The sequence below is a fragment of the Rana temporaria genome, chromosome 2, assembly GCF_905171775.1.
Source record: "Rana temporaria chromosome 2, aRanTem1.1, whole genome shotgun sequence".
In the NCBI taxonomy this organism is placed as follows: domain Eukaryota; kingdom Metazoa; phylum Chordata; class Amphibia; order Anura; family Ranidae; genus Rana; species Rana temporaria.
The window spans coordinates 15,930,080-15,951,881 of record NC_053490.1 but is presented as its reverse complement, the minus strand read 5'-3'; the positions used below and the strand labels follow the sequence as shown (position 1 = coordinate 15,951,881).

The following is a 21,802-nucleotide window of genomic DNA, read 5'->3' as shown; positions in this document are numbered from 1 at the left end:
TAGGCTACGCACACCTATGATTAGAGTGTAAGCTCGTCTGGTACAGAGACTGATAGGAGTGTTCTCTGTACAGCACTACAGTATATGTCAGAGCTATATAAGTGTATAATAATAGTGTGTGACTCTGGGGGAACTTGGGGACATTAGAGTGTAAGCTCCTCTGGTGCAGAGACTGATGTGATTGGCTCAGTGTTCTCTGTACAGCACTGTGGTTTATGTCAGAGCTATATTAATATATAAAGTCATTAACCACTTAACCACCGCACGCCGTAGAATAACGGCGGCAGGGTGGTTCCTTAACTCTGGCAGGACGTCATATGACGTCCTCCCAGAATTGCGCTCCTGCACACACCCTGGCGCGCGCACATGGGAGTGTCCGAGAACCCGGCGCATCACGGTAAATCGCCGCTGATAGCGGCGGTTTACCATGTGATCGCTCCGTCCAATGACGGAGCGATCACTTGTAAACAAACCGGCGCCGGTTCCTCCCTCCCCTCTCTGTACCGAACGGTACAGTGTGAGAGGAGAGGGGAGAGAGCGGAGGCAGCAGCAGTGCTGCGGGCTGGATCTGTGACAAATGCAGTCACAGATCCAGCCATCCCTGCTCAGCCATCCCTGCCCCATACTAACAATACTCTGCCCTATACTGTGCAATCCCTGCAATGCCCCGCAATACTCTGCAATACCCCGCAATGCTCTGCAATACCCCGCAATACTCTGCAATACCCCGCAATGCTCTGCAATACCCCGCAATACTCTGCAATACCCCGCAATACCCTGCAATACCCCACAATACTCTGCAATACCCCGCAATACTCTGCAATACCCCACAATACTCTGCAATACCCCACAATACTCTGCAATACCCCACAATACTCTGCAATACCCCGCAATGCTCTGCAATACCCCTCAATGCTCTGCAATACCCCGCAATACTCTGCAATACCCCGCAATACCCCACAATACTCTGAAATACCCTGCAATACTCTGAAATACCCTGCAATACTCTGAAATACCCCACAATACCCCACAATACTCTGCAATACCCCACAATACTCTGCAATACCCCGCAATACCCCACAATACTCTGCAATACCCCGCAATGCTCTGCAATACCCCGCAATACTCTGAAATACTCTGCAATACTCTGCAATACTCTGCAATACCCCTCAATACTCTGCAATACCCCGCAATACTCTGCAATACCCCGCAATACTCTGCAATACCCCACACTACCCTGCAATACCCCGCAATACCCTGCAATGCCCCGCAATACTCTGCAATACCCCGCAATACTCTGCAATACCCATTTTTATTTATAATTTTTTGCGGAAAAACATGTCAAACTAAAATATAGTAAAGTAAAGTGAACAATAAAATATGTATATTTTTTAAAGCGCCCCTGTTCCCGTGTGCTCGCATGCAGAAGCGAACGCACACGTAAGTCCCGCCCACATATGAAAACGGTGTTCAAGCCAAACATGTGAGGTATCACTGCAAACGTTAGAGCGAGAGCGTGCCCGGCGGACATCGCGGCCGCCGGGCACGCGCATCGGGTCCCCAGTGACGCGGAGGCGCGTGTCCCCCTAGTGGCCTGGGAAGGAGAATACGTCATATGTCGGCGCTCGGTAGGCAAGTAGTTAAACATGAAGACTCTCTCTACACTTTACAAGACATTTCAAGGAGACAATATGTTCCCATAACCTCTTCCTGCAAAGTCATTCTAGCAAGTAAATGGGTTATTATATAAAGTGTCTAACATTAGCATATAAGCACCAAATATTGTCACCTAATCATCAGTAAAACTTAAATAATTATTTTTCTTTAATCACTGCTAGAGATAATGGATGTGGGAGTTCTATCCCCAGTAGTGTTGTGTAGTTTTGTCACGCTCAGAGTTAGTGTATCAACCTCTCTATAGACGTGTCACCTTATCACTGCTCACACCTGAGCTGCCTTCAAAGTGCTGCTCGATCCTTGGAGACTGCGAGTGCACTCATGCATCTTCCTGCCTAATGACCATTTTTCATCATAATCCAATGCAGTCCGGACATTGCTTTCCCAGATTGAACTACAAAACACCTGATCCCTATGTAATGGAGATGAGAAAAGGGAAGGTGTTTCGTAGTCCTGTCCTGGGGTGACAGCGCTGCTCCTCCATATATACAGTGCGGTGAGAAAGCATAGTCACTTTAGGAAAGAAAATTACCGTATTTATTGGGGTATAGCGCACTCCCGCGTATAGCGCGCACCCCTAAAGTTGCCCCCGAAATTCCTGTAAAAAAAAATGTTATAAGATTTTATTACTTACAGTTTTGGTGTCTTCCCAGCGTCCATCATCCGGTTCGGCGTCGGTCTGCGGCCTCGGTGGTGTCCTCCCGGCTTCTCCAGCGTGCGCCTCAAGTCGAGTCCCCGCTTCCCGCGCTCAGTTCGAACGCCTCCGCCGACATATACCGAGTGCAGTACACTCGGGTACATTCGGCAAGGCTCGGCTTCGCTCTGTGACGTTTATGCGTGAGCACGAGCGGAGCCGAGCCTAGCCGAATGTACCCGAGTGTACTGCACTTGGTATATGTCGGCGGAGGAATTCAAACTGAGCTCGGGAAGCGGCTATCGACGTATATCGCACACCCGCGATATACGCCGATAAATACGGTAGTTACTGGCAGGATCAATGGGTAAAAGAAGCCTGGGGAAAAAAAACGAATGCAGCCACCTCAAGGACTGGTAAGCTGCAATATATTTCATTTTTGTTCCACCCAAAAATGGAACTTCCGCTTTATGTGAAGGTGACTCCCCATTTGGCAATTTGGCATGTCGTTTTTTTTGGGGGGGGGGGTGGATTCCCCCCTTTTTTTTTAGAGGCATCCAGCTCCCACTTCCTCCAGGGGCTCCACGGCACCGGAAGTACGTTCACATCTCCCCCCACCCTCCATGCAGTCTTCTGGTCCCAGAAGATTACATGGAGAAAGGGGGGGTCCCAGGTCCCAGAAGATTGCCCGGCCACAGCCGGGACGCCCACAGTCAGAATTCGGGCACTACGGAGAGGAGAGGAGCGGGGCTTCATTCGCCCGCATTGCTAGATCGTGGGACCGGTGAGTGTCCAATTATTAAAAGTCAGCAGCTACACTTTTTGTAGCTACTGACTTTTATGTGGGTGGAACTCCGCTTTAACCACTTCAGGCCCGGGCCAATTCTGACACTTCGTTTTTACATGTAAAGATCATCTTTTTTTGCTATTTTTTGCTAGAAAATTACATTAAACCCCCAAACACTATATATATATATTTTTTAGCAGAGACCCTAGAGAATACAATGGCAGTCATTGCAACTTTTTATCTCGCACAGTATTTGCGCAGCAATTTTTCAAACGCGTTTTAAAAAAAAAAAAACTGTTTCATGCTTAAAAAAAAAAACCAGTAAAGTTAGCCCAATTTTTTTGTATAATGTGAAAGATGAAGTTTTGCCGAGTAAATAGATACCTAACATGTCACGCTTCCAAATTGCACACGCTCGTGGAATGACGCCAAACTTCGGTACTTAAAAATCTCCATAGGCGAGGCTTTAATTTTTTTTTCTGGTTACATGTTTTGAGTTACAGAGGAGGTCTAGAATTATTGCTCCCGCTCTTACGTTCGCGGGGACACCTCACATGTGTGGTTTGAACACCATTTTCATATGTTGGCGGGTCTTATGTATGCGTTCGCTTCTTCGTGCGAGCTACTGGGGACAGGGGCACTTTAAAGAAAAAAAAAATTATTATTATTGTTGATTTTTATCTCTATGATCTGCATCCGGGAGCCGGCGGTTCCTGTCACCGACTCACCGATCGCACAGGTGAGTCGGTAGAAGCACTGGAGGGAGGGGGGGGGACGTCCCCTTTCGCCGCCCGTAGGAACGATCAAGCGGCATAACAGGTGCTATGATCGTTCCTATGGTGTAGGGAATCGCCGGCTGAAAATGCCAATATCTGAATGATGCCTGTAGCTTCAGGCATCATTCAGATATGCAAAAAGGAGTGGAGTTGCGCTAAAAAATGTTAAATATATGTGACTTATCAAGTTATAAATAGTGAACACTATAAAGTCCCAAGGAAGAGAAGAAAATTCTTCTTAGACAAATATAAACGGTGTAAAAGTTCTGCGAATAATTAAATTCCATATAGAATCACAACGTGAAGAGAGATCTGGATCACTGCTCCCTGAAAATGCTGACCCTTACCGGATAATCAGATCCAAATGGATCAAGCCGAGCAAGTAGCCAAACACCTGGGCTGCACAGGAGATCTAAATCTTGATATGGTCTTCCCAGCAGTCCGTCAGTGGAACATCCAGAAAGCAAAAAAAATAAAACTAGATAGTGTGATATTGTCTGGTAATCACACACAAATTCTCCCCCTGTGACTGGCAGACGGACAGTGTGACATGCAAACCACCACCAAAGTACACACTGACCCTTACCAGAGCCCTGGATCTAGATAGATCAAAAACCGCAAGGGGGATATAGGCAGCCAATGGAAAGGATCTTCTCTCAAAACAGTCCTCGGATTCACCAGGCAATCTCATCTGCTGCCAATTCCTGCATTGTCTTCTCTATACAGTAGCCCCTCAAAGAACCACAAAGCCCAGGACGTCAAATGACGTCCTCTGGGCGCCAAGTGGTTAAGGTGAACCTGTACATACATTTAAAAATCCCACCTTAGAGTAGACTCTACAAGACGCCTTTGTTTACCTGTGTTTGGACTGATATCCTGCCTTGTGTGCCCCTCTGAATGAGTCTCACTTCAGGGCTAAAGCTGGCCCTACATAGCCAGTAGGCTGAAGAAAAAAAATGAACAGATTCCTCCATCCACTCAAGCAAGGTGAATGGAGAAATGCCCCCAACCCCCCCCCCACCCACCCCCAGGACATTATATTCTGAAAGTGTAAGTTCCTGCCAGACTATGGCCAGTTTTAGTTCTGCCATACCACTGTCCAGTCAGAGGACTTATCGGCAGTTGGTGGAATGTAATGACATTTAGAAAAAAACATACCTGTGGGTAATTGTCAGAGCTTTATAACACAGACATTTTTTAAATATTTGATGAGGTCTTCCATGTCTGCTCGGGAAGTGGAGTAACTGGAAAACCACAAGCACTGTATAGCTGTTTGTTTTTTTAATGGACATCCTCTGTAAGTGCTAGAGAGACATGAAAATGGATTATTTAACTCATTAACATATGCAAGTGCCATGTCCATTGTATAAATGAATATGGAAGTGAACCTATCCAGGAAACCGGTCTTCACACACCTAAAAAACTGAATTACGGGATAAACAAATATTGTCCAAAGAGGCATGTATATTCTCACTTAAAATCTTGGTAACTTCTTGTATTTCTTTGAGATCTCTGATAATTTTTTCTTGAAGCTGGGCACACATGTTGCAATCTGATTTAAATGTTCTCTATACAATTTTATTTAGCTTTACCTAAACAACAGATGCCACTTATGTCTGGTTAGGTAGGTTCTCCCACTATTGGTAGGTTTAACAGGGATTGTACAATCAGATTATGAGGTACGGTATATAGGCAAACTCAACCTTCCCCAAAGCATATGGCCAACCTCAACTCAATAAATCCAACCTTCCCCAAAGCATATGGCCACCCTTAACTCAACAAATCCAACCTTCCCCAAGCATATGACCAACCTTAACTCAACAAACCCAACCTTCCGCAAAGCATATGGCCAAACTTATCTCAACAAACCCAACCTTCCCCAAAGCATGTGGCTAACCTTAACTCAACAAACCCAACCTTTTATGGCCAACTTTAACTCAACAAACCCAACCTTTTATGGCCAACCTTAACTCAACAAGCCCAACCTTCCCCAAGCATATGACCAACCTTAACTCAACAAACCCAACCTTCCCCAAAAGCATATGGCCAACCTTAACTCAACAAACTCAACCTTCCTCAAAGCATATGGCCAACCGTACTTCAGAAAACCCAACCTTCCCCAAAGCATATGGCCACCCTTAACTCAATAAATCCAACCTTCCCCAAGCATATGACCAACCTTAACTCAACAAGCCCAACCTTCCCCAAGCATATGACCAACCTTAACTCAACAAACCCAACCTTCCCCAAAGCATGTGGCCAACCTTAACTCAACAAACCCAATCTTCCCCAAAGCATGTGGCCAACCGTACTTCAGAAAACCCAACCTTCCCCAAAGCATATGGCCACCCTTAACTCAATAAATCCAACCTTCCCTAAGCATATGACCAACCTTAACTCAACAAACCCAACCTTCCGCAAAGCATATGGCCAACCTTATCTCAACAAATCCAACCTTCCCCAAAGCATGTGGCCAACCTTATCTCAACAAACCCAACCTTCCCCAAAGCATGTGGCCAACCTTAACTCAACAAACCCAACCTTTTATGGCCAACCTTAACTCAACAAGCCCAACCTTCCCCAAGCATATGACCAACCTTAACCCAACAAACCCAACCTTCCCCAAAGCATGTGGCCAACCTTAACTCAACAAACCCAAACTTTTATGGCCAACCTTAAAGTGTAAGTAAACCCACCTATCATTTTCAGGCAAGGAAGCTGCCATCTTTGCCTATGTTTAATCTTCAACTGCCAAGATGCTGCACATGTGATCAGTTATGGCACCAGCCATTGGATGTTTGACAGTTTGGTTGAGAGCACAACCAATGTGACAGTTAGCAATCCAGGCATGCCGGAAATGTAACTGCTTTTTGAAACTGTTAGATCGATGGGTTTACTTCCGCTTTAACTCAACAAACCCAACCTTTTATGGCCAACCTTGACTCAACAAGCCCAACCTTCCCCAAGCATATGACCAACCTTAACTCAACAAACCCAACCTTCCCCAAAAGCATATGGCCAACCTTAACTCAACAAACTCAACCTTCCCCAAAGCATATGGCAAACCGTACTTCAGAAAACCCAACCTTACCCAAAGCATATGGCCAACTGTAACTCAATAATCCCAACCTTATATGAACAACCCTAACTCAACAAACTAGGGCTGCAACTAACTATTATTTTCATAATGGATTAATTGGCCAATTATTGTTTTGATAATTCAATAATTATAAAAACGTAAAAAGAAAATTTTAAATATAATATAGTTTAAAAAAAGATAATTTATTTTTGAATATGTATTAGCAGTGGTAAATATAAATAACCATCTATATGATTGAGGAAAAAAATATCTAATCTGCTCTGAGAATAACAGACAGATGCTATTAGAGGTTGAATCTGGTACATATCATCAGACTCGGAGATTACAATTTTTATATATATATATTTTTTTAAAAGACCTAAAATGCTGTTTTGCAGATTCTCATACAGGACTGTAATATAATATAATATTATGCATGAAAGAGTTCCTTGTCATAGGCAGGTAGCTTGAATGCACCTTCACCTGCTGTCACTTATGCCGGCCATGTAGAGTTACGTAATTCTTTTAAAAATGTTGGTTTTAAGAACGTTATTTAGATTTTCTAACCGTTATTGGGGTCAAATCGATGTTCATTTTCTATCACAGTGAAAATTCAAAGGAGCAGAATGAAAAATTCTTCTCAATCAAACTAATTATCGGACAGTGTAGTGTATGAGGTTTTCGTTTTGAAATTACATACATTTTAAAATTGAATGATAAAAGCAATTCTTCGAATGTACAAAGGAATTTCATCTTAAAATTTGTACGAATATTCTAGTCCAAAAATCGATATGTGTGTCGCCAGCATACATTTTAGTAGCAGCATGACTTCTTGTATCACCTGTCATGATGGAGTTAAAAACACAAATAAATAGCCCTGTAGAGAACAAAAACAGCATATAATCACTACTATAAGGGGTTAATTTATACTGTGAAGCATTGAAAGTAATAATTAAAATATATATTTATATACACATACAGTATCTCACAAAAGTGAGTACACCTCTCACATTTTTGTAAATATTTTATTATATCTTTTCTTGTGACAATACTGAAGAAATGACACTTTGCTACAATGTAAAGTAGTGAGTGTACAGCTTGTATAACAGTGTAAATTTGCTGTCCCCTAGAAATAACTCACCATAAGGTGCCATGTTGAACTTCCAGTGACCAGCATGAGAGAGTGAGAGTGATAACACCAAATTTAACACACCTGCTCCCCATTCACACCTGAGACCTTGGAGCACGAACGAGTCACATGACACCGGGGAGGGAAAATGGCTAATTGGGCCCAATTTGGGCATTTTCACTTAGGGGTGTACTCACTTTTGTTGCCAGCGGTTTAGACATTAATGGCTGTGTGTTGAGTTATTTTGAGGGGACAGCAAATTTACACCGTTATACAAGCTGTACACCCACTACACAACATTGTAGCAAAGTGTCATTTCTTCAGTGTTGTCACATGAAAAGATAGAATAAAATATTTACAAAAATATGAGGGGTGTAATCACTTTTGTGAGATACTGTTTGTGTGTATATATATATATATATATATATATATATATATATATATATATATATATAAAACCAGAAGTTGGATATACAGTATACAGTATACATGTATGAACAGTGTACTGAGCTGTATGTGTGCTGCAGTGTGTTTTCTGATATGCAAACAAATAATGTATTCTGCATGCAGGCCAACTAATCGGCTGACCAAATAATCGATTATGAAAATAGTTGACAATTATATTCATAATTGATTATGTAGATTAGTATGTTTCAGCCCTACAACAAACCCAACCTTCCCCAAAGCATATGGCCAACCTTAACTCAACAAACCCAACATCATCAAAGTATATGGCCAACCTTAACTCAACAAACCCAACCTTCATCAAAGTATATGGCCAACCTTAACTCAACAAACCCAACCTTCCCCAAAGCATATGGCCAACCTTAACTCAACAAACCCAACTTCATCAAAGTATATGGCCAACCTTAACTCAACAAACCCAACCTTCCCCAAAGCATATGGCCAACCTTAACTCAACAAACCCAACATTCATCTAAGTATATGGCCAACCTTAACTCAACAAACCCAACTTCATCAAAGTATATGGCCAACCTTAACTCAACAAACCCAACCTTCATCACAGTATATGGCCAACCTTAACTCAACAAACCCAACTTCATCAAAGTATATGGCCAACCTTAACTCAACAATCCCAAGCTTCATCAAAGCATGTGGCCAATCTTAACTCAACAAACCCAACACCATCAAAGTATATGGCCAACCTTAACTCAACAAACCCAACCTTCATCAAAGTATATGGCCAACCTTTACTTAACAAACCCAACCTTCATCAAAGTATATGGCCAACATTAACTCAACAAACCCAACCTTCATCAAAGCATGTGGCCAATCTTAGCTCAACAAAGCCAGCATTCCTCAAAGTATATGGCCAACCTTCCTCAAGGTAAGGAAATAGATAATCAAATATAGTAGGACAAACCCCCAACAAATCTTCAAATATATTAATAGTAAAAAGGTCAGGTTTAAGCTTGTAGGCCCTTTACGAAATAATCTAGAGTGGGTCACTGGGGACAAAGAGAAAGAAAATGCATTAAATGCTTTTCTCAGCTCTGTGTATACAAAGGAGCATGGGGGAGCTCATGTCCATAATGGGGGTGGTATTGACAAAGCCCCAAATGATCCATGATGGCTCAAAATTTATTTGGTCCAGAAATATTACAGAATAAGGGTGTATAAAGCACCTGGACCAGATGGCATCCACCCATTGATCCTTAAAGCCTAACTCCACTTTTGTTGAGAAAAAAACATTCCCCTCTGGGTGATCTATGTACATTGCAAGGATTAACAAATTGGAGCATGCTTTTCTGGGGTTTTTCCCCTTCCTCTGGATCAACCGTGGGTATAGGATTGTGTATATGGGATTGTATGTTTTATTTTTTTCCCCTTGGTTGAACTAGATGGACTTGTGTCTTTTACCTGACTAACTATGTAAGGTATATGGCCAACCTCAATAAATTGTCTGTCTATGACTGGTCATTAACACATTCTGTATCTTCATTTCCCCAGCCAGCCAACTGGAGGGAGATTGTCAACAAGAAGCTTAAGTTTCCAGTGTCCCTCATCAATGCCATTCATGATGGCAACCTCATCCAAGTCCAGCAGCTCTTACAGGTTAGCGATGGGATCCTGCGGCAACTGGACGATAGCGAGGACCGATCATGGCGGGAAGCTCTCAATCTCGCCATCCGGACGGGGAATGAGGAGATCATGAAGACCTTGCTGCACTGTGTAAAGTTTGACTTCAGACAGATCCATGAAGCCCTGCTGGTGGCCGTTGACACCAACCAACCACACGTGGTTAAAATGCTGCTGGACCGCCTGGACCAGGAAAAAGGGATCAAAATGGACATAAAGTCATTCTCCCTGGCTTTCTTCGACAACTCTATTGACAACTCCCGCTTTGCTCCTGGGGTAACCCCGCTGACCCTGGCCTGTGAGAAGGACCTCTATGAGATTGTGGAGATGTTGATGAAGAAAGGCCATATCATCACAACACCACACAAGATCTCTTGTGCATGCATGGAGTGCGGCAATGGACGAAAGTACGACCTGCTAAAATTTTCGCTGTCTCGCATCAACACATACAAAGGATTAGCCAGCAGGGCCTATCTGTCCATCGCCAGTGAAGATTCCATGTTGAGGGCCTTCAAGCTGAGCCGGGAGCTCAAGCGCCTTTCCAGGAAAGAACCTGAATTTAAGGTCTGATTCAGTAATACTGTTTTATAAGAATGCCAATGTAGGGGATAGCTGTATGGATATGCACGGGCACTTGCAAGCAATATCCACCATGTTCAAGTCAGTATTCTATTGTTGTTATTGCTCACCTAGGCTAACTGTCTTTTGCTGTCCACCCTTTCCTGTCACGTGTGTATCACTGCTTGAGTTTTGGCAATGAGGAGTTTTAAATGTTGCAAATAGAGTTGGAATGTATTGGGGGGGGGGGGGGTTCAACTTCCCCATACTTTATGAACATTCTGACAAATACAAGCATGCAAGTATTCTAATCTCTGATGAGATGTAGACACATACTTGGGTTGACAACAAAGCTGAGAATTCAGGGTACAAGAAAGCCACAATCCAATTACATAATTTCCGTTTATCAAACTTTATTGACACAGACGCTGTATGGCACCAGACCCATCTAGAAACCAGCCCCGCTGACGTGTTCCACTTTCCTAGTGAGACGTGTCATAGAGGGGCAGGAGGGAAAATATGTCCAAGTTTGATGAACAGAACTGACGTCATTGTATTTGTTATTGTGTTCTATATAGAGTTTATACAAAGCATGGATGACCTCCTATAGCCAGCACCCTACTGTTGTTGAATGTTGAGCATGCAATAGATTTGGTCACCCTTCCCCAACACACACTTTTCGTTGACACTCTTTAAATAGTCAGCTCTGTTCTACAGATGTTTTAGCTTCACTGACCAGGTACTCCAGCAATTAAGGGTTTGAAAAGAAAGGTCTCTCCTGGCCCTCCTAATGTCAGCCTGCTACAGGTCAACTCAACCCCCTACTGACCCCCTACTGACCCCCTAAGCTGCCTACCGTGTTTCCCCGAAAATAAGCCCGGGTCTTATATAAATTTTGTCAACAAAAGACCCAGTAGGGCTTATTTTCGGTGTAGGTCTTGATATATTCTCTCTCTCCCTGCCTGTCAGGAATGCCTAGTTTTAAAAAACTTAAAATGCCCAAATTCTTTCTTTTACAGTAGCACACAATACAGAATGTGTGTGCCCCTGCAATCCAACAGTGCTAAACACCTCAGCCTTCCTCCACCTCTCCTAGCCACCAGTGAGGGACCCCAGCCCCCCTCCCTCTGCAATACTCGAAGCAGGGAAGAGGGCACACCAGCAAGTGAGGAAAAAAAAATACCTGTAAACCTGTATATACCTTTTGGAGACCGGAGTATACATGCTGCATACCACACACATGTTGATTGCAGAGACTCTGCACCGTACGGAACTTTCAATGACCCGCCGAAGCTCTGTGAAGGGAAGGGGGGCAAGATCCCACGCAGATAGGCGGGAGAAGAGGAGACCAGCCGGGAGATCAGCTGAGCGTCGCTTTGTATCAAAAGCACCCGACACCGCTAGAGAGACACAATCACCTTAAACTAGGGCTTATTTTCAGGGTAGGGCTTATATTGCAGCCCTGATGGAAAATAGCGCTAGGTCTTATTTTCGGGGTAGGTCTTATTTTCGGGGAAACACAGTAACTAGCCCACTTCAGTTTTACTGCTACAGGGCAGCACCTGTGCGCCAGATCACGTATACACATGTGATCTGACACTTCCAAGTAGGGGGCAAGTGTGCATGCTGCCGGTGACTCACTTTCGCTGTAATTACACTTAGAAAAAGCCGATCGATGGGCGCATGGTTACCCAATGTCCTCCGGCACCCGCCGATCGTTAGGCAGGGAGGCAGAATAGCGATCTGCAATTGTAAAAACAGGCAGATCGCCTTTCTGACAGCAGGGAAGGGATGGAAGTTGTGTCCCTGCAAAGCAGGGAATAAATTCCATCTCTCCCCTAGTGAAAGCACCTCACACAGTACACATAAACACTGGTTAGGCACACAGTTTTCCCTTTAATCGCCCCTAATGTTAACCCCAGCCAGTATCAATAGTACAGGGACAGTGCATATTTTTAGCAATGATCACTGTATTGGTGTCACTGGTCCCCAAAAAGTGTCAGTTAGTGTCAGAATGTCTGCCGCAATATTGCAGTCCTGCTATGAGTCGCTGATCGCCACTATCGCTGATGAGTCGCTGATCGCCACTATTGCTGATGAGTCGCTGATCGCCACTATTACTAGTAAAAAGGAAAAGAAAAATTTAATAAATGTATCCCATAGTTTTTAGACCCTATAACTTTTTGCACAAACCAAACAAAATACGCTTATTGGGATTTTTTTTAACCAAAAATCTGTAGCAGCATACATATTGGCCTAAATTTCTAAAGAATTTTTTTTTTTTTTTTTAATATTTTATTGGATACGTTTTATAGCAGAAAGTAAAAAAATATGTCCCTTACATTAGTGATCAGTGAGAAGAATGTTCCTTACATTGGTGATCAGTGGGAAGAATGGGCCAGATTCAGGTACAATTACGTTTCTCCACGGCAGCGTAACGTATCTGATTTACGTTACACCGCCGCAGGTTTACAGCGTAAGTGCCCGATTCTCAAAACTCTTACCTGTAAATTTGCGGCGGTGTAACGTAAATGCGCTCGGCGCAAGCGTGCCCAATTCAAATGGGGCGGGCACCATTTAAATTAGGCGCGTTCCCGCGCCGAATGTACTGCGCATGCTCCGTCGGGTAAATTACCCGACGTGCATTGCGCCAAATGACGTCGCACGGACGTCATTTGTTTAGACGTTAACGTAAATGGCGTCCAGCGCCATTCACGGACGACTTACGCAAACGACGTGTTTTTTTAAATTTCGACGCGGGAATGACGGCCATACTTAAAGCGGGAGTTCAACCATTTCTTTTTTTTTTCCCTTAGCTTCCTGCTCGTTCGGTCTAGGGGAATCGGCTATTTGTATTAAAATATGAGCTGTACTTACCCGTTTTCGAGATGCATCTTCTTCCGTCGCTTCCGGGTATGGGTCTTCGGGAGCGGGCGTTCCTTCTTGATTGACAGTCTTCCGAGAGGCTTCCGACGGTCGCATCCATCGCGTCACTCGTAGCCGAAAGAAGCCGAACGTCGGTGCGGCTCTATACTGCGCCTGCGCACCGACGTTCGGCTTCTTTCGGAAAATCGTGACGCGATGGATGCGACCGTCAGAAGCCTCTCGGAAGACTGTCAATCAAGAAGGAACGCCCATTCCCGCAGCCCATACCCGGAAGCGACGAAGAGGATGCATCTCGTAAACGGGTAAGTAATGCTCATATTTTAAAACAAATAGCCAATTCCCCTAGACAAAACGAGCAGGAATCTAAGGGGAAAAAGTGCCCTCTAAGGGTGAACCACCGCTTTAACATGGCTTAGAACAACTAGGGCTCAGCCCTAATTTTACACGGCGTAACTCGACGGAAACAACTTGGGGATCGCCTTAACTAGTTATTTGCATATTCTACGCCGACCGCAATGGCCACGCCACCTAGCGGCCGGCCTAGAATTGCATCCTTAAGATCCGACAGTGTAATTCACTTACACCTGTCGGATCTTAGGGCTAGCTATGCGTAACTGATTCTATGAATCAGCCGCATAGTTAGGACGGGCGGAACACAGAGATACGACGGCGTATCAGGAGATACGCCGTTGTATCTCTTCTGTGAATCTGGCCCAATGTTCCTTACATTGGTGATCAGTGGGAAGAATGTTCCTTACATTGGTGATCAGTGGGAAGAATGTCCCTTACATTGGTGATCAGTGGGAAGAATGTCCCTTACATTGGTGATCAGTGAGAAGAATGTCCCTTACATTGGTGATCAGTGGGAAGAATGTCCCTTACATTGGTGATCAGTGAGAAGAATGTTCCTTACATTGGTGATCAGTGGGAAGAATGTTCCCTACATTGGTGATCAGTGAGAAGAATGTCCCTTACATTGGTGATCAGTGAGAAGAATGTTCCTTACATTGGTGATCAGTGAGAAGAATGTCCCTACATTGGTGATCAGTGGGAAGAATGTTCCTTACATTGGTGATCAGTGGGAAGAATGTCCCTTACATTGGTGATCAGTGAGAAGAATGTCCCTTACATTGGTGATCAGTGGGAAGAAAGTCCCTTACATTGGTGATCAGTGGGAAGAATGTCCCTTACATTGGTGATCAGTGGGAAGAAAGTCCCTTACATTGGTGATCAGTGGGAAGAATGTTCCTTACATTGGTGATCAGTGGGAAGAATGTTCCTTACATTGGTGATCAGTGAGAAGAATGTCCCTTACATTGGTGATCAGTGGGAAGAATGTTCCTTACATTGGTGATCAGTGGGAAGAATGTTCCTTACATTGGTGATCAGTGGGAAGAAAGTCCCTTACATTGGTGATCAGTGGGAAGAATGTTCCTTACATTGGTGATCAGTGGGAAGAATGCTCCTTACATTGGTGATCAGTGGGAAGAATGTTCCTTACATTGGTGATCAGTGGGAAGAATGTTCCTTACATTGGTGATCAGTGGGAAGAAAGTCCCTTACATTGGTGATCAGTGGGAAGAATGTCCCTTACATTGGTGATCAGTGGGAAGAAAGTCCCTTACATTGGTGATCAGTGGGAAGAATGTCCCTTACATTGGTGATCAGTGGGAAGAATGTTCCTCTTACATTGGTGATCAGTGGGAAGAATGTCCCTTACATTGGTGATCAGTGAGAAGAATGTTCCTCTTACATTGGTGATCAGTGAGAAGAATGTCCCTTACATTGGTGATCAGTGGGAAGAATGTTCCTTACATTGGTGATCAGTGGGAAGAATGTTCCTTACATTGGTGATCAGTGGGAAGAATGTTCCTTACATTGGTGATCAGTGGGAAGAATGTTCCTCTTACATTGGTGATCAGTGGGAAGAATGTCCCTTACATTGGTGATCAGTGGGAAGAATGCTCCTTACATTGGTGATCAGTGAGAAGAATGTCCCTTACATTGGTGATCAGTGGGAAGAATGTCCCTTACATTGGTGATCAGTGGGAAGAATGTCCCTTACATTGGTGATCAGTGAGAAGAATGTCCCTTACATTGGTGATCAGTGAGAAGAATGTCCCTTACATTGGTGATCAGTGGGAAGAATGTCCCTTACATTGGTGATCAGTGGGAAGAATGTCCCTTACATTGGTGATCAGTGAGAAGAATGTCCCTTACATTGGTGATCAGTGGGAAGAAAGTCCCTTACATTGGTGATCAGTGAGAAGAATGTCCCTTACATTGGTGATCAGTGAGAAGAATGTTCCTCTTACATTGGTGATCAGTGAGAAGAATGTTCCTTACATTGGTGATCAGTGAGAAGAATGTTCCTTACATTGGTGATCAGTGGGAAGAATGTTCCTTACATTGGTGATCAGTGAGAAGAATGTCCCTTACATTGGTGATCAGTGGGAAGAATGTCCCTTACATTGGTGATCAGTGGGAAGAATGTCCCTTACATTGGTGATCAGTGAGAAGAATGTCCCTTACATTGGTGATCAGTGGGAAGAAAGTCCCTTACATTGGTGATCAGTGAGAAGAATGTCCCTTACATTGGTGATCAGTGAGAAGAATGTTCCTCTTACATTGGTGATCAGTGAGAAGAATGTTCCTTACATTGGTGATCAGTGAGAAGAATGTTCCTTACATTGGTGATCAGTGGGAAGAATGTTCCTTACATTGGTGATCAGTGGGAAGAATGTTCCTTACATTGGTGATCAGTGAGAAGAATGTCCCTTACATTGGTGATCAGTGGGAAGAATGTCCCTTACATTGGTGATCAGTGAGAAGAATGTTCCTTTCATTGGTGATCAGTGGGAAGAATGTTCCTTACATTGGTGATCAGTGGGAAGAATGTCCCTTACATTGGTGATCAGTGAGAAGAATGTTCCTTACATTAGTGATTAGTGGGAAGAATGTTTCTTACATTGGTGATCAGTGAGAAGAATGTTCCTTACATTGGTGATCAGTGAGAAGAATGCTCCTTACATTGGTGATCAGTGAGAAGAATGTTCCTTACATTAGTGATTAGTGGGAAGAATGTTCCTTACATTAGTGATTAGTGGGAAGAATTCTCCTTACATTGGTGATCAGTGGGAAGAATGCTCCTTACATTGGTGATCAGTGAGAAGAATGTTCCTTACATTGGTGATCAGTTAGAAGAATGTTCCTTTCATTGGTGATCAGTGAGAAGAATGTTCCTTACATTAGTGATTAGTGGGAAGAATGTTCCTTACATTGGTGATTAGTGAGAAGAATGCTCCTTACATTGGTGATCAGTGAGAAGAATGCTCCTTACATTGGTGATCAGTGAGAAGAATGTCCCTTACATTGGTGATCAGTGGGAAGAATGTTCCTTACATTGGTGATCAGTGAGAAGAATGTCCCTTACATTGGTGATCAGTGGGAAGAATGTTCCTTACATTGGTGATCAGTGGGAAGAATGCCCCTTACATTGGTGATCAGTGAGAAGAATGTTCCTTACATTGGTGATCAGTGGGAAGAATGTTCCTTACATTGGTGATCAGTGAGAAGAATGTTCCTTACATTGGTGATCAGTGAGAAGAATGTTCCTTACATTGGTGATCAGTGGGAAGAATGTTCCTTACATTGGTGATCAGTGAGAAGAATGTTCCTTACATTGGTGATCAGTGGGAAGAATGTCCCTTACATTGGTGATCAGTGGGAAGACTGCCCCCCTTACAGATAGCTAAAAAGATTATTGGCGTTGGTTACTTGGATGATTTTTGAGTGACTGCAATTGCTCATCTCTCAATGAACCCCTAGCAACTGGCAATCTAGCATTGGTCCTGCAGCTGGATTTGTCATCAATCTGCATTCCACTTAAAGCGGAGTTCCACCCAAAAGTGGAACTTCCACTTAATCCACTCCTTGCCCCCCTACATGCCACACTTCCTGTCCCACTTCCTCCTTCCGCCCAGGGACCGCTTAGGCGATACGTCATATCGCTTACAGCGGCCCCTGTAGGCGATCGCCTGGGACACGTGACAGCTCCCAGGCGATCGCCTGACCAATCACAGTGCGCAGCGCCGCTCGGGCATGTGCAGTGAGTGCCCGGCCGTGAAGCCGAAAGCTGTCACGGCCGGGTGCCCACACTAAGAATGAAGACGCCGGCCGGAGAGGGGGGGAGAGGAGCGGAGCTCCGGCGGGCGCGTCGCTGGACAGTGGAGCAGGTAAGTGTCTGTTTATTAAAAGCCAGCAGATACACTTTTTGTAGCTGCTGACTTTTAATAAACATTAAAAAAGCCTGGAACTCCCCTTTAACGCTGCTTCTATTTGCTGTGCTAATGCTGCCATCTAATGGCCATTAAAGGTTAGTGCAGACAAAACTAAGACTATTAGGGGTTCCCACCATAGCTGTGGTGAGTTCCCAGGTCTGCAGAGATGCTGTGGCCATTATGAGAGTTTCCCAACTCTACATTCACTCCAAGAGTCTGTACATCTGTGACTGTGGGGGGACATTAGAGTGTAAGCTCCTCTGGTGCAGAGACTGATGTGACTTGCTTAGTGATCTCTGTACAGCCTGGTGTGGTCAGTTTGTGATAGGAAAGCAGAGGGACTGGCAGGAACACCAGGGATTTTACACAAAGAGAACAGTAGACTTTCTCATACAAGTACACATATGTCAGGAACATGATATTTTGGGTTGGCATATTCTTTAAAAGGAAGCAAATCAGAGAAGTTAATTGTTGGGGTTTCTGTAATTAAAATGTTTCTAATTCTGTGATTCTCGCAGCCAGAGTACCTGTCCCTGGAGGACCTGAGTCAGGAGTTCGCGGTGGAGCTGCTGGGCATGTGCCGCAACCAGAGTGAAGTAACGGCGGTGCTGAATGACTGCGGAGACGACAGCGACGAGGAAGAGTTGGACATTCAGGCCTTCGAGGAAGGGATCCCCAACCTGTCCAGGCTGCGGCTGGCTGTACACCACAAACAGAAGAGGGTAACATCTCCTGCCATTATTTCTGTAGATTGAGATAACTGCCCATTGCCAGGAGGCGGGCGCTGGTCATGTGACTGGGTGTATCCAGTGATGTCTGAATTATAGGAGGAGCCTGATGAGCTGGCTCGGTCCTTGGCTTCTTACACCCCAACGTCTTCTGTAACCACTTCCTGGACCGCCGCACGCCGATATACGTCGGCACTTCGAAGAGGGATATCTCTGTTATGGCAGGTTAACCCAGGTATCCATCTCTTCAGCCGGCGGTCCGGTTTCCGATAATGGTGGTCTCTGCGGTGGATTCGCCGCAAGATCACCGCTATCGGCGGCGGGAGAGGGCCACCCCCTCCCACCGTTCTCCCGCGCCCTCCGCCGCTTACCGGAGCCGTCGGTAGCGGTGGAGAAGATCGGGTCCTCTCTCGTGCTGGGTATGGAGACGAGTGAGGGGAAGTTGGCTCCCAGCCGTCTCCATACCATAGCAGGGGGCGGAAGTGACGTCAAAACGTTTTATCTTGCACGGTATTTGCGCAATAATTTTTCAAACGCCTTTTTTTTGGAAAAAAATTGTTTCATGAATTAAAAAAATACCAAAACAGTAAAGTTAGCCCAATTTTTTTGTAAAATATGAAAGATGATGTTACACCGAGTAAATAGATACCTAACATGTCACGCTTTAAAATTGCGCACACTCATGGAATGGCGCCAAACTTCGGTACTTAAAAATCTCCATAGGCAACGCTTTGAAATTTTTTACAGGTTACCAGTTTAGATTTACAGAGGAGATCTAGTGCTAGAATTGTTGCTGGCACTCTAACGCACGCGGCGATGCCTCACATATGTGGTTTAAACGGCGTTTACATATGTCGGCGGGACTTGCATGTGCGTTCGCTTCGGCGCGCGAGCTACTGGGGACAGGGGCGTTAAAAATTTTTTTTTTATTTCTTTTATTTTTTTACATATTTATTTATTTTTTTACACTTTTTTTTTATTTTATTTTTTTTATTATCACTTTTATTCCTATTACAAGGAATGTAAACATCCCTTGTAATAGGAATGTGTGTGACAGGTCCTCTTTATGGAGAGATGCGGGGCCAATAAGACCCCACATCTCTCCTCCAGGCTGGAAAGCATGAAATCGGTGAAAAAAACTTCACCGATCTTATGATTACTGTTGCTTAGCAGCCGCAATTGCGGCTTTGTTTACATACGGGGACCTGGGCGTGACGTCATCACATCGTGCCCGGGCCTCCGACGGTCATAGAGATGACTGGTGACCATCTGGTCACCAGTCATCTCTATGCTTCCTGCCTACGCTGGACGATTCTTTCTCGGGGGCCCGATGGCACGGGAGAGCCCGGAGAAGCACCGGATGGCGACGGGAGGGGGGGATGTCCCCTCCTGCCGCCTATAAGAACGATCAAGTGGCGCTATGATCGTTCTTATGGTGCGCAGAATCGCCGGCACTAAAAAATTATATCTGAATGATGCCTCTAGCTGCAGGCATCATTCAGATATCCCCCCCGCAAAGCCTAGGACGTCATATGACGTCCACCCAGGATGGGAGATCCCATCTGTGGACGTCAAATGACTATGGGCTAGTATTGAAGTGGTTAAAGAGCCCCATCCCGACGAGCTCACGTGCAGAAGCGAACGCATACGTGAGTAGTGACCGCTATGAAAATGGTGTTCAAACCACACATGTGAGGTATCGGCGCAATCGTAAGAGCGAGAGTAATAATTCTAGCCCTAGACCTCCTCAAAACATGCAACCTGTAGAATTTTTTTAAACGTTGCCTATGGAGATTTTTAAGGGTAAAAATTTGTCGCCATTCCACGAGCGGGCGCAATTTTGAAGCGTGACCTGTTGGGTATCAATTTACTCGGCTTAACATTATCTTTCACAATATAATAAAAAAAATTGGCCTAACTTTACTGTTATCTTATTTTTTTTTTAGAAAAAAATATATAGGGCCAGATTCAGAGAGACTTACGACGGCGTATCAGTAGATACGCCGTCGTAAGTCCAAATGAGCGCCGTCGTATCTTTGCGCGCATTCTTTAAATGAGTTACGCCTCACTGTTGCCAAGATACGACCGACGTAAGTCTCCTACGCCGTCGTATCTTGGCTGCATATTTACGCTGCCCGCTAGGGGCGTTTATGTTGATTTACGTGTCGAATATGTAAATGAGCAAGATACGCCCATTCACGAACGTACGTACGCCCGTCACAAGTAAGCTACGCCACTTACATAAGACATAAAACACCTCTATAGGTGGCGCAGCCCATGCAAAGTATTGACGTCGGAACTGCCGTCAGATTTTACGTCGTTTACGTAAGTCGTACGTGAATGGGGCTGTGCGTAAGTTAGGTTCACGTCGTACGCATTGAGCCGTCGTATCGTAGGGAGTATTTGCAACGTGATTCTGAGCATGCGCGCGCATGCGCCGTACCAACGACCATTCATTTACATGGGGTCACGGTTACTTTACATGTAACAGCCCCACTACCTGCCTAATTTGAATTAGGCGGGCTTACGCCGGTGTAGTGTCACCGTTTGCTCCCTATCACAGAATGCAGCCTAAGTCACGTGGCAGCGAACTACGCATGCGCAATGCGTTCCAATGCCAAATGTGATGCGTTCCAGGGGATTCACGACACTACCCCTCAGTGAACCCATCACAATTTGTCACGGAAGTGACGAGGAACCATAACGAGGAGGCATACACAGAGCGGGGGGCGGGACAGAGCAGATTCAGATCCAATGAGAAACCTACAAAGAGCGGGGGGGGGGGGGGGAGACGGAGGAGAAAGAGACATGCAGATACATTAGGCTGCATTCTGTGATAGGGAGCAAACGGTGACACAGCCCCGCCTCCAGCCCCGCCCCCAAAGCAGAGGCTTATTGAGGTCCGTAAAAAACATAGACTCTCTGGCTTTTAAAGCATCCCCCATGTATAATAAAATGTCACATTGTTTTGGTGTACGCAATAAAGACTGTGAAGAAAATGTGTATGTAGGAGGAGAGCTTCTGAATACCAACAAACACATTTCCATTTTATTCCTCATTTCTATGGGAAAGTTTAAGGTGGAACTTTAGGTTTGATTTATCTTTGAAGTGAAATGTTACCCAAAAAGTAAAGTTCCGCTCTTCTGTATTTTTTTAGGCTCCATGTAC

The 21,802-nt window shown here is 44.6% G+C and overlaps 1 protein-coding gene across 1 annotated transcript in view; it reads left to right on the top strand.

The window, feature by feature from the left end:
• The window catches only part of LOC120928846 (short transient receptor potential channel 2-like), an 85,539-nt gene that overhangs the window by 3,383 nt on the left and 60,354 nt on the right, over positions 1-21,802 (top strand). The window contains exons 2-3 of the mRNA XM_040339870.1: positions 10,054-10,746; positions 18,425-18,628. Of these exons, the coding sequence (XP_040195804.1) occupies positions 10,054-10,746; positions 18,425-18,628 (897 nt within the window). The remainder of the gene's footprint in view (positions 1-10,053; positions 10,747-18,424; positions 18,629-21,802) is intronic.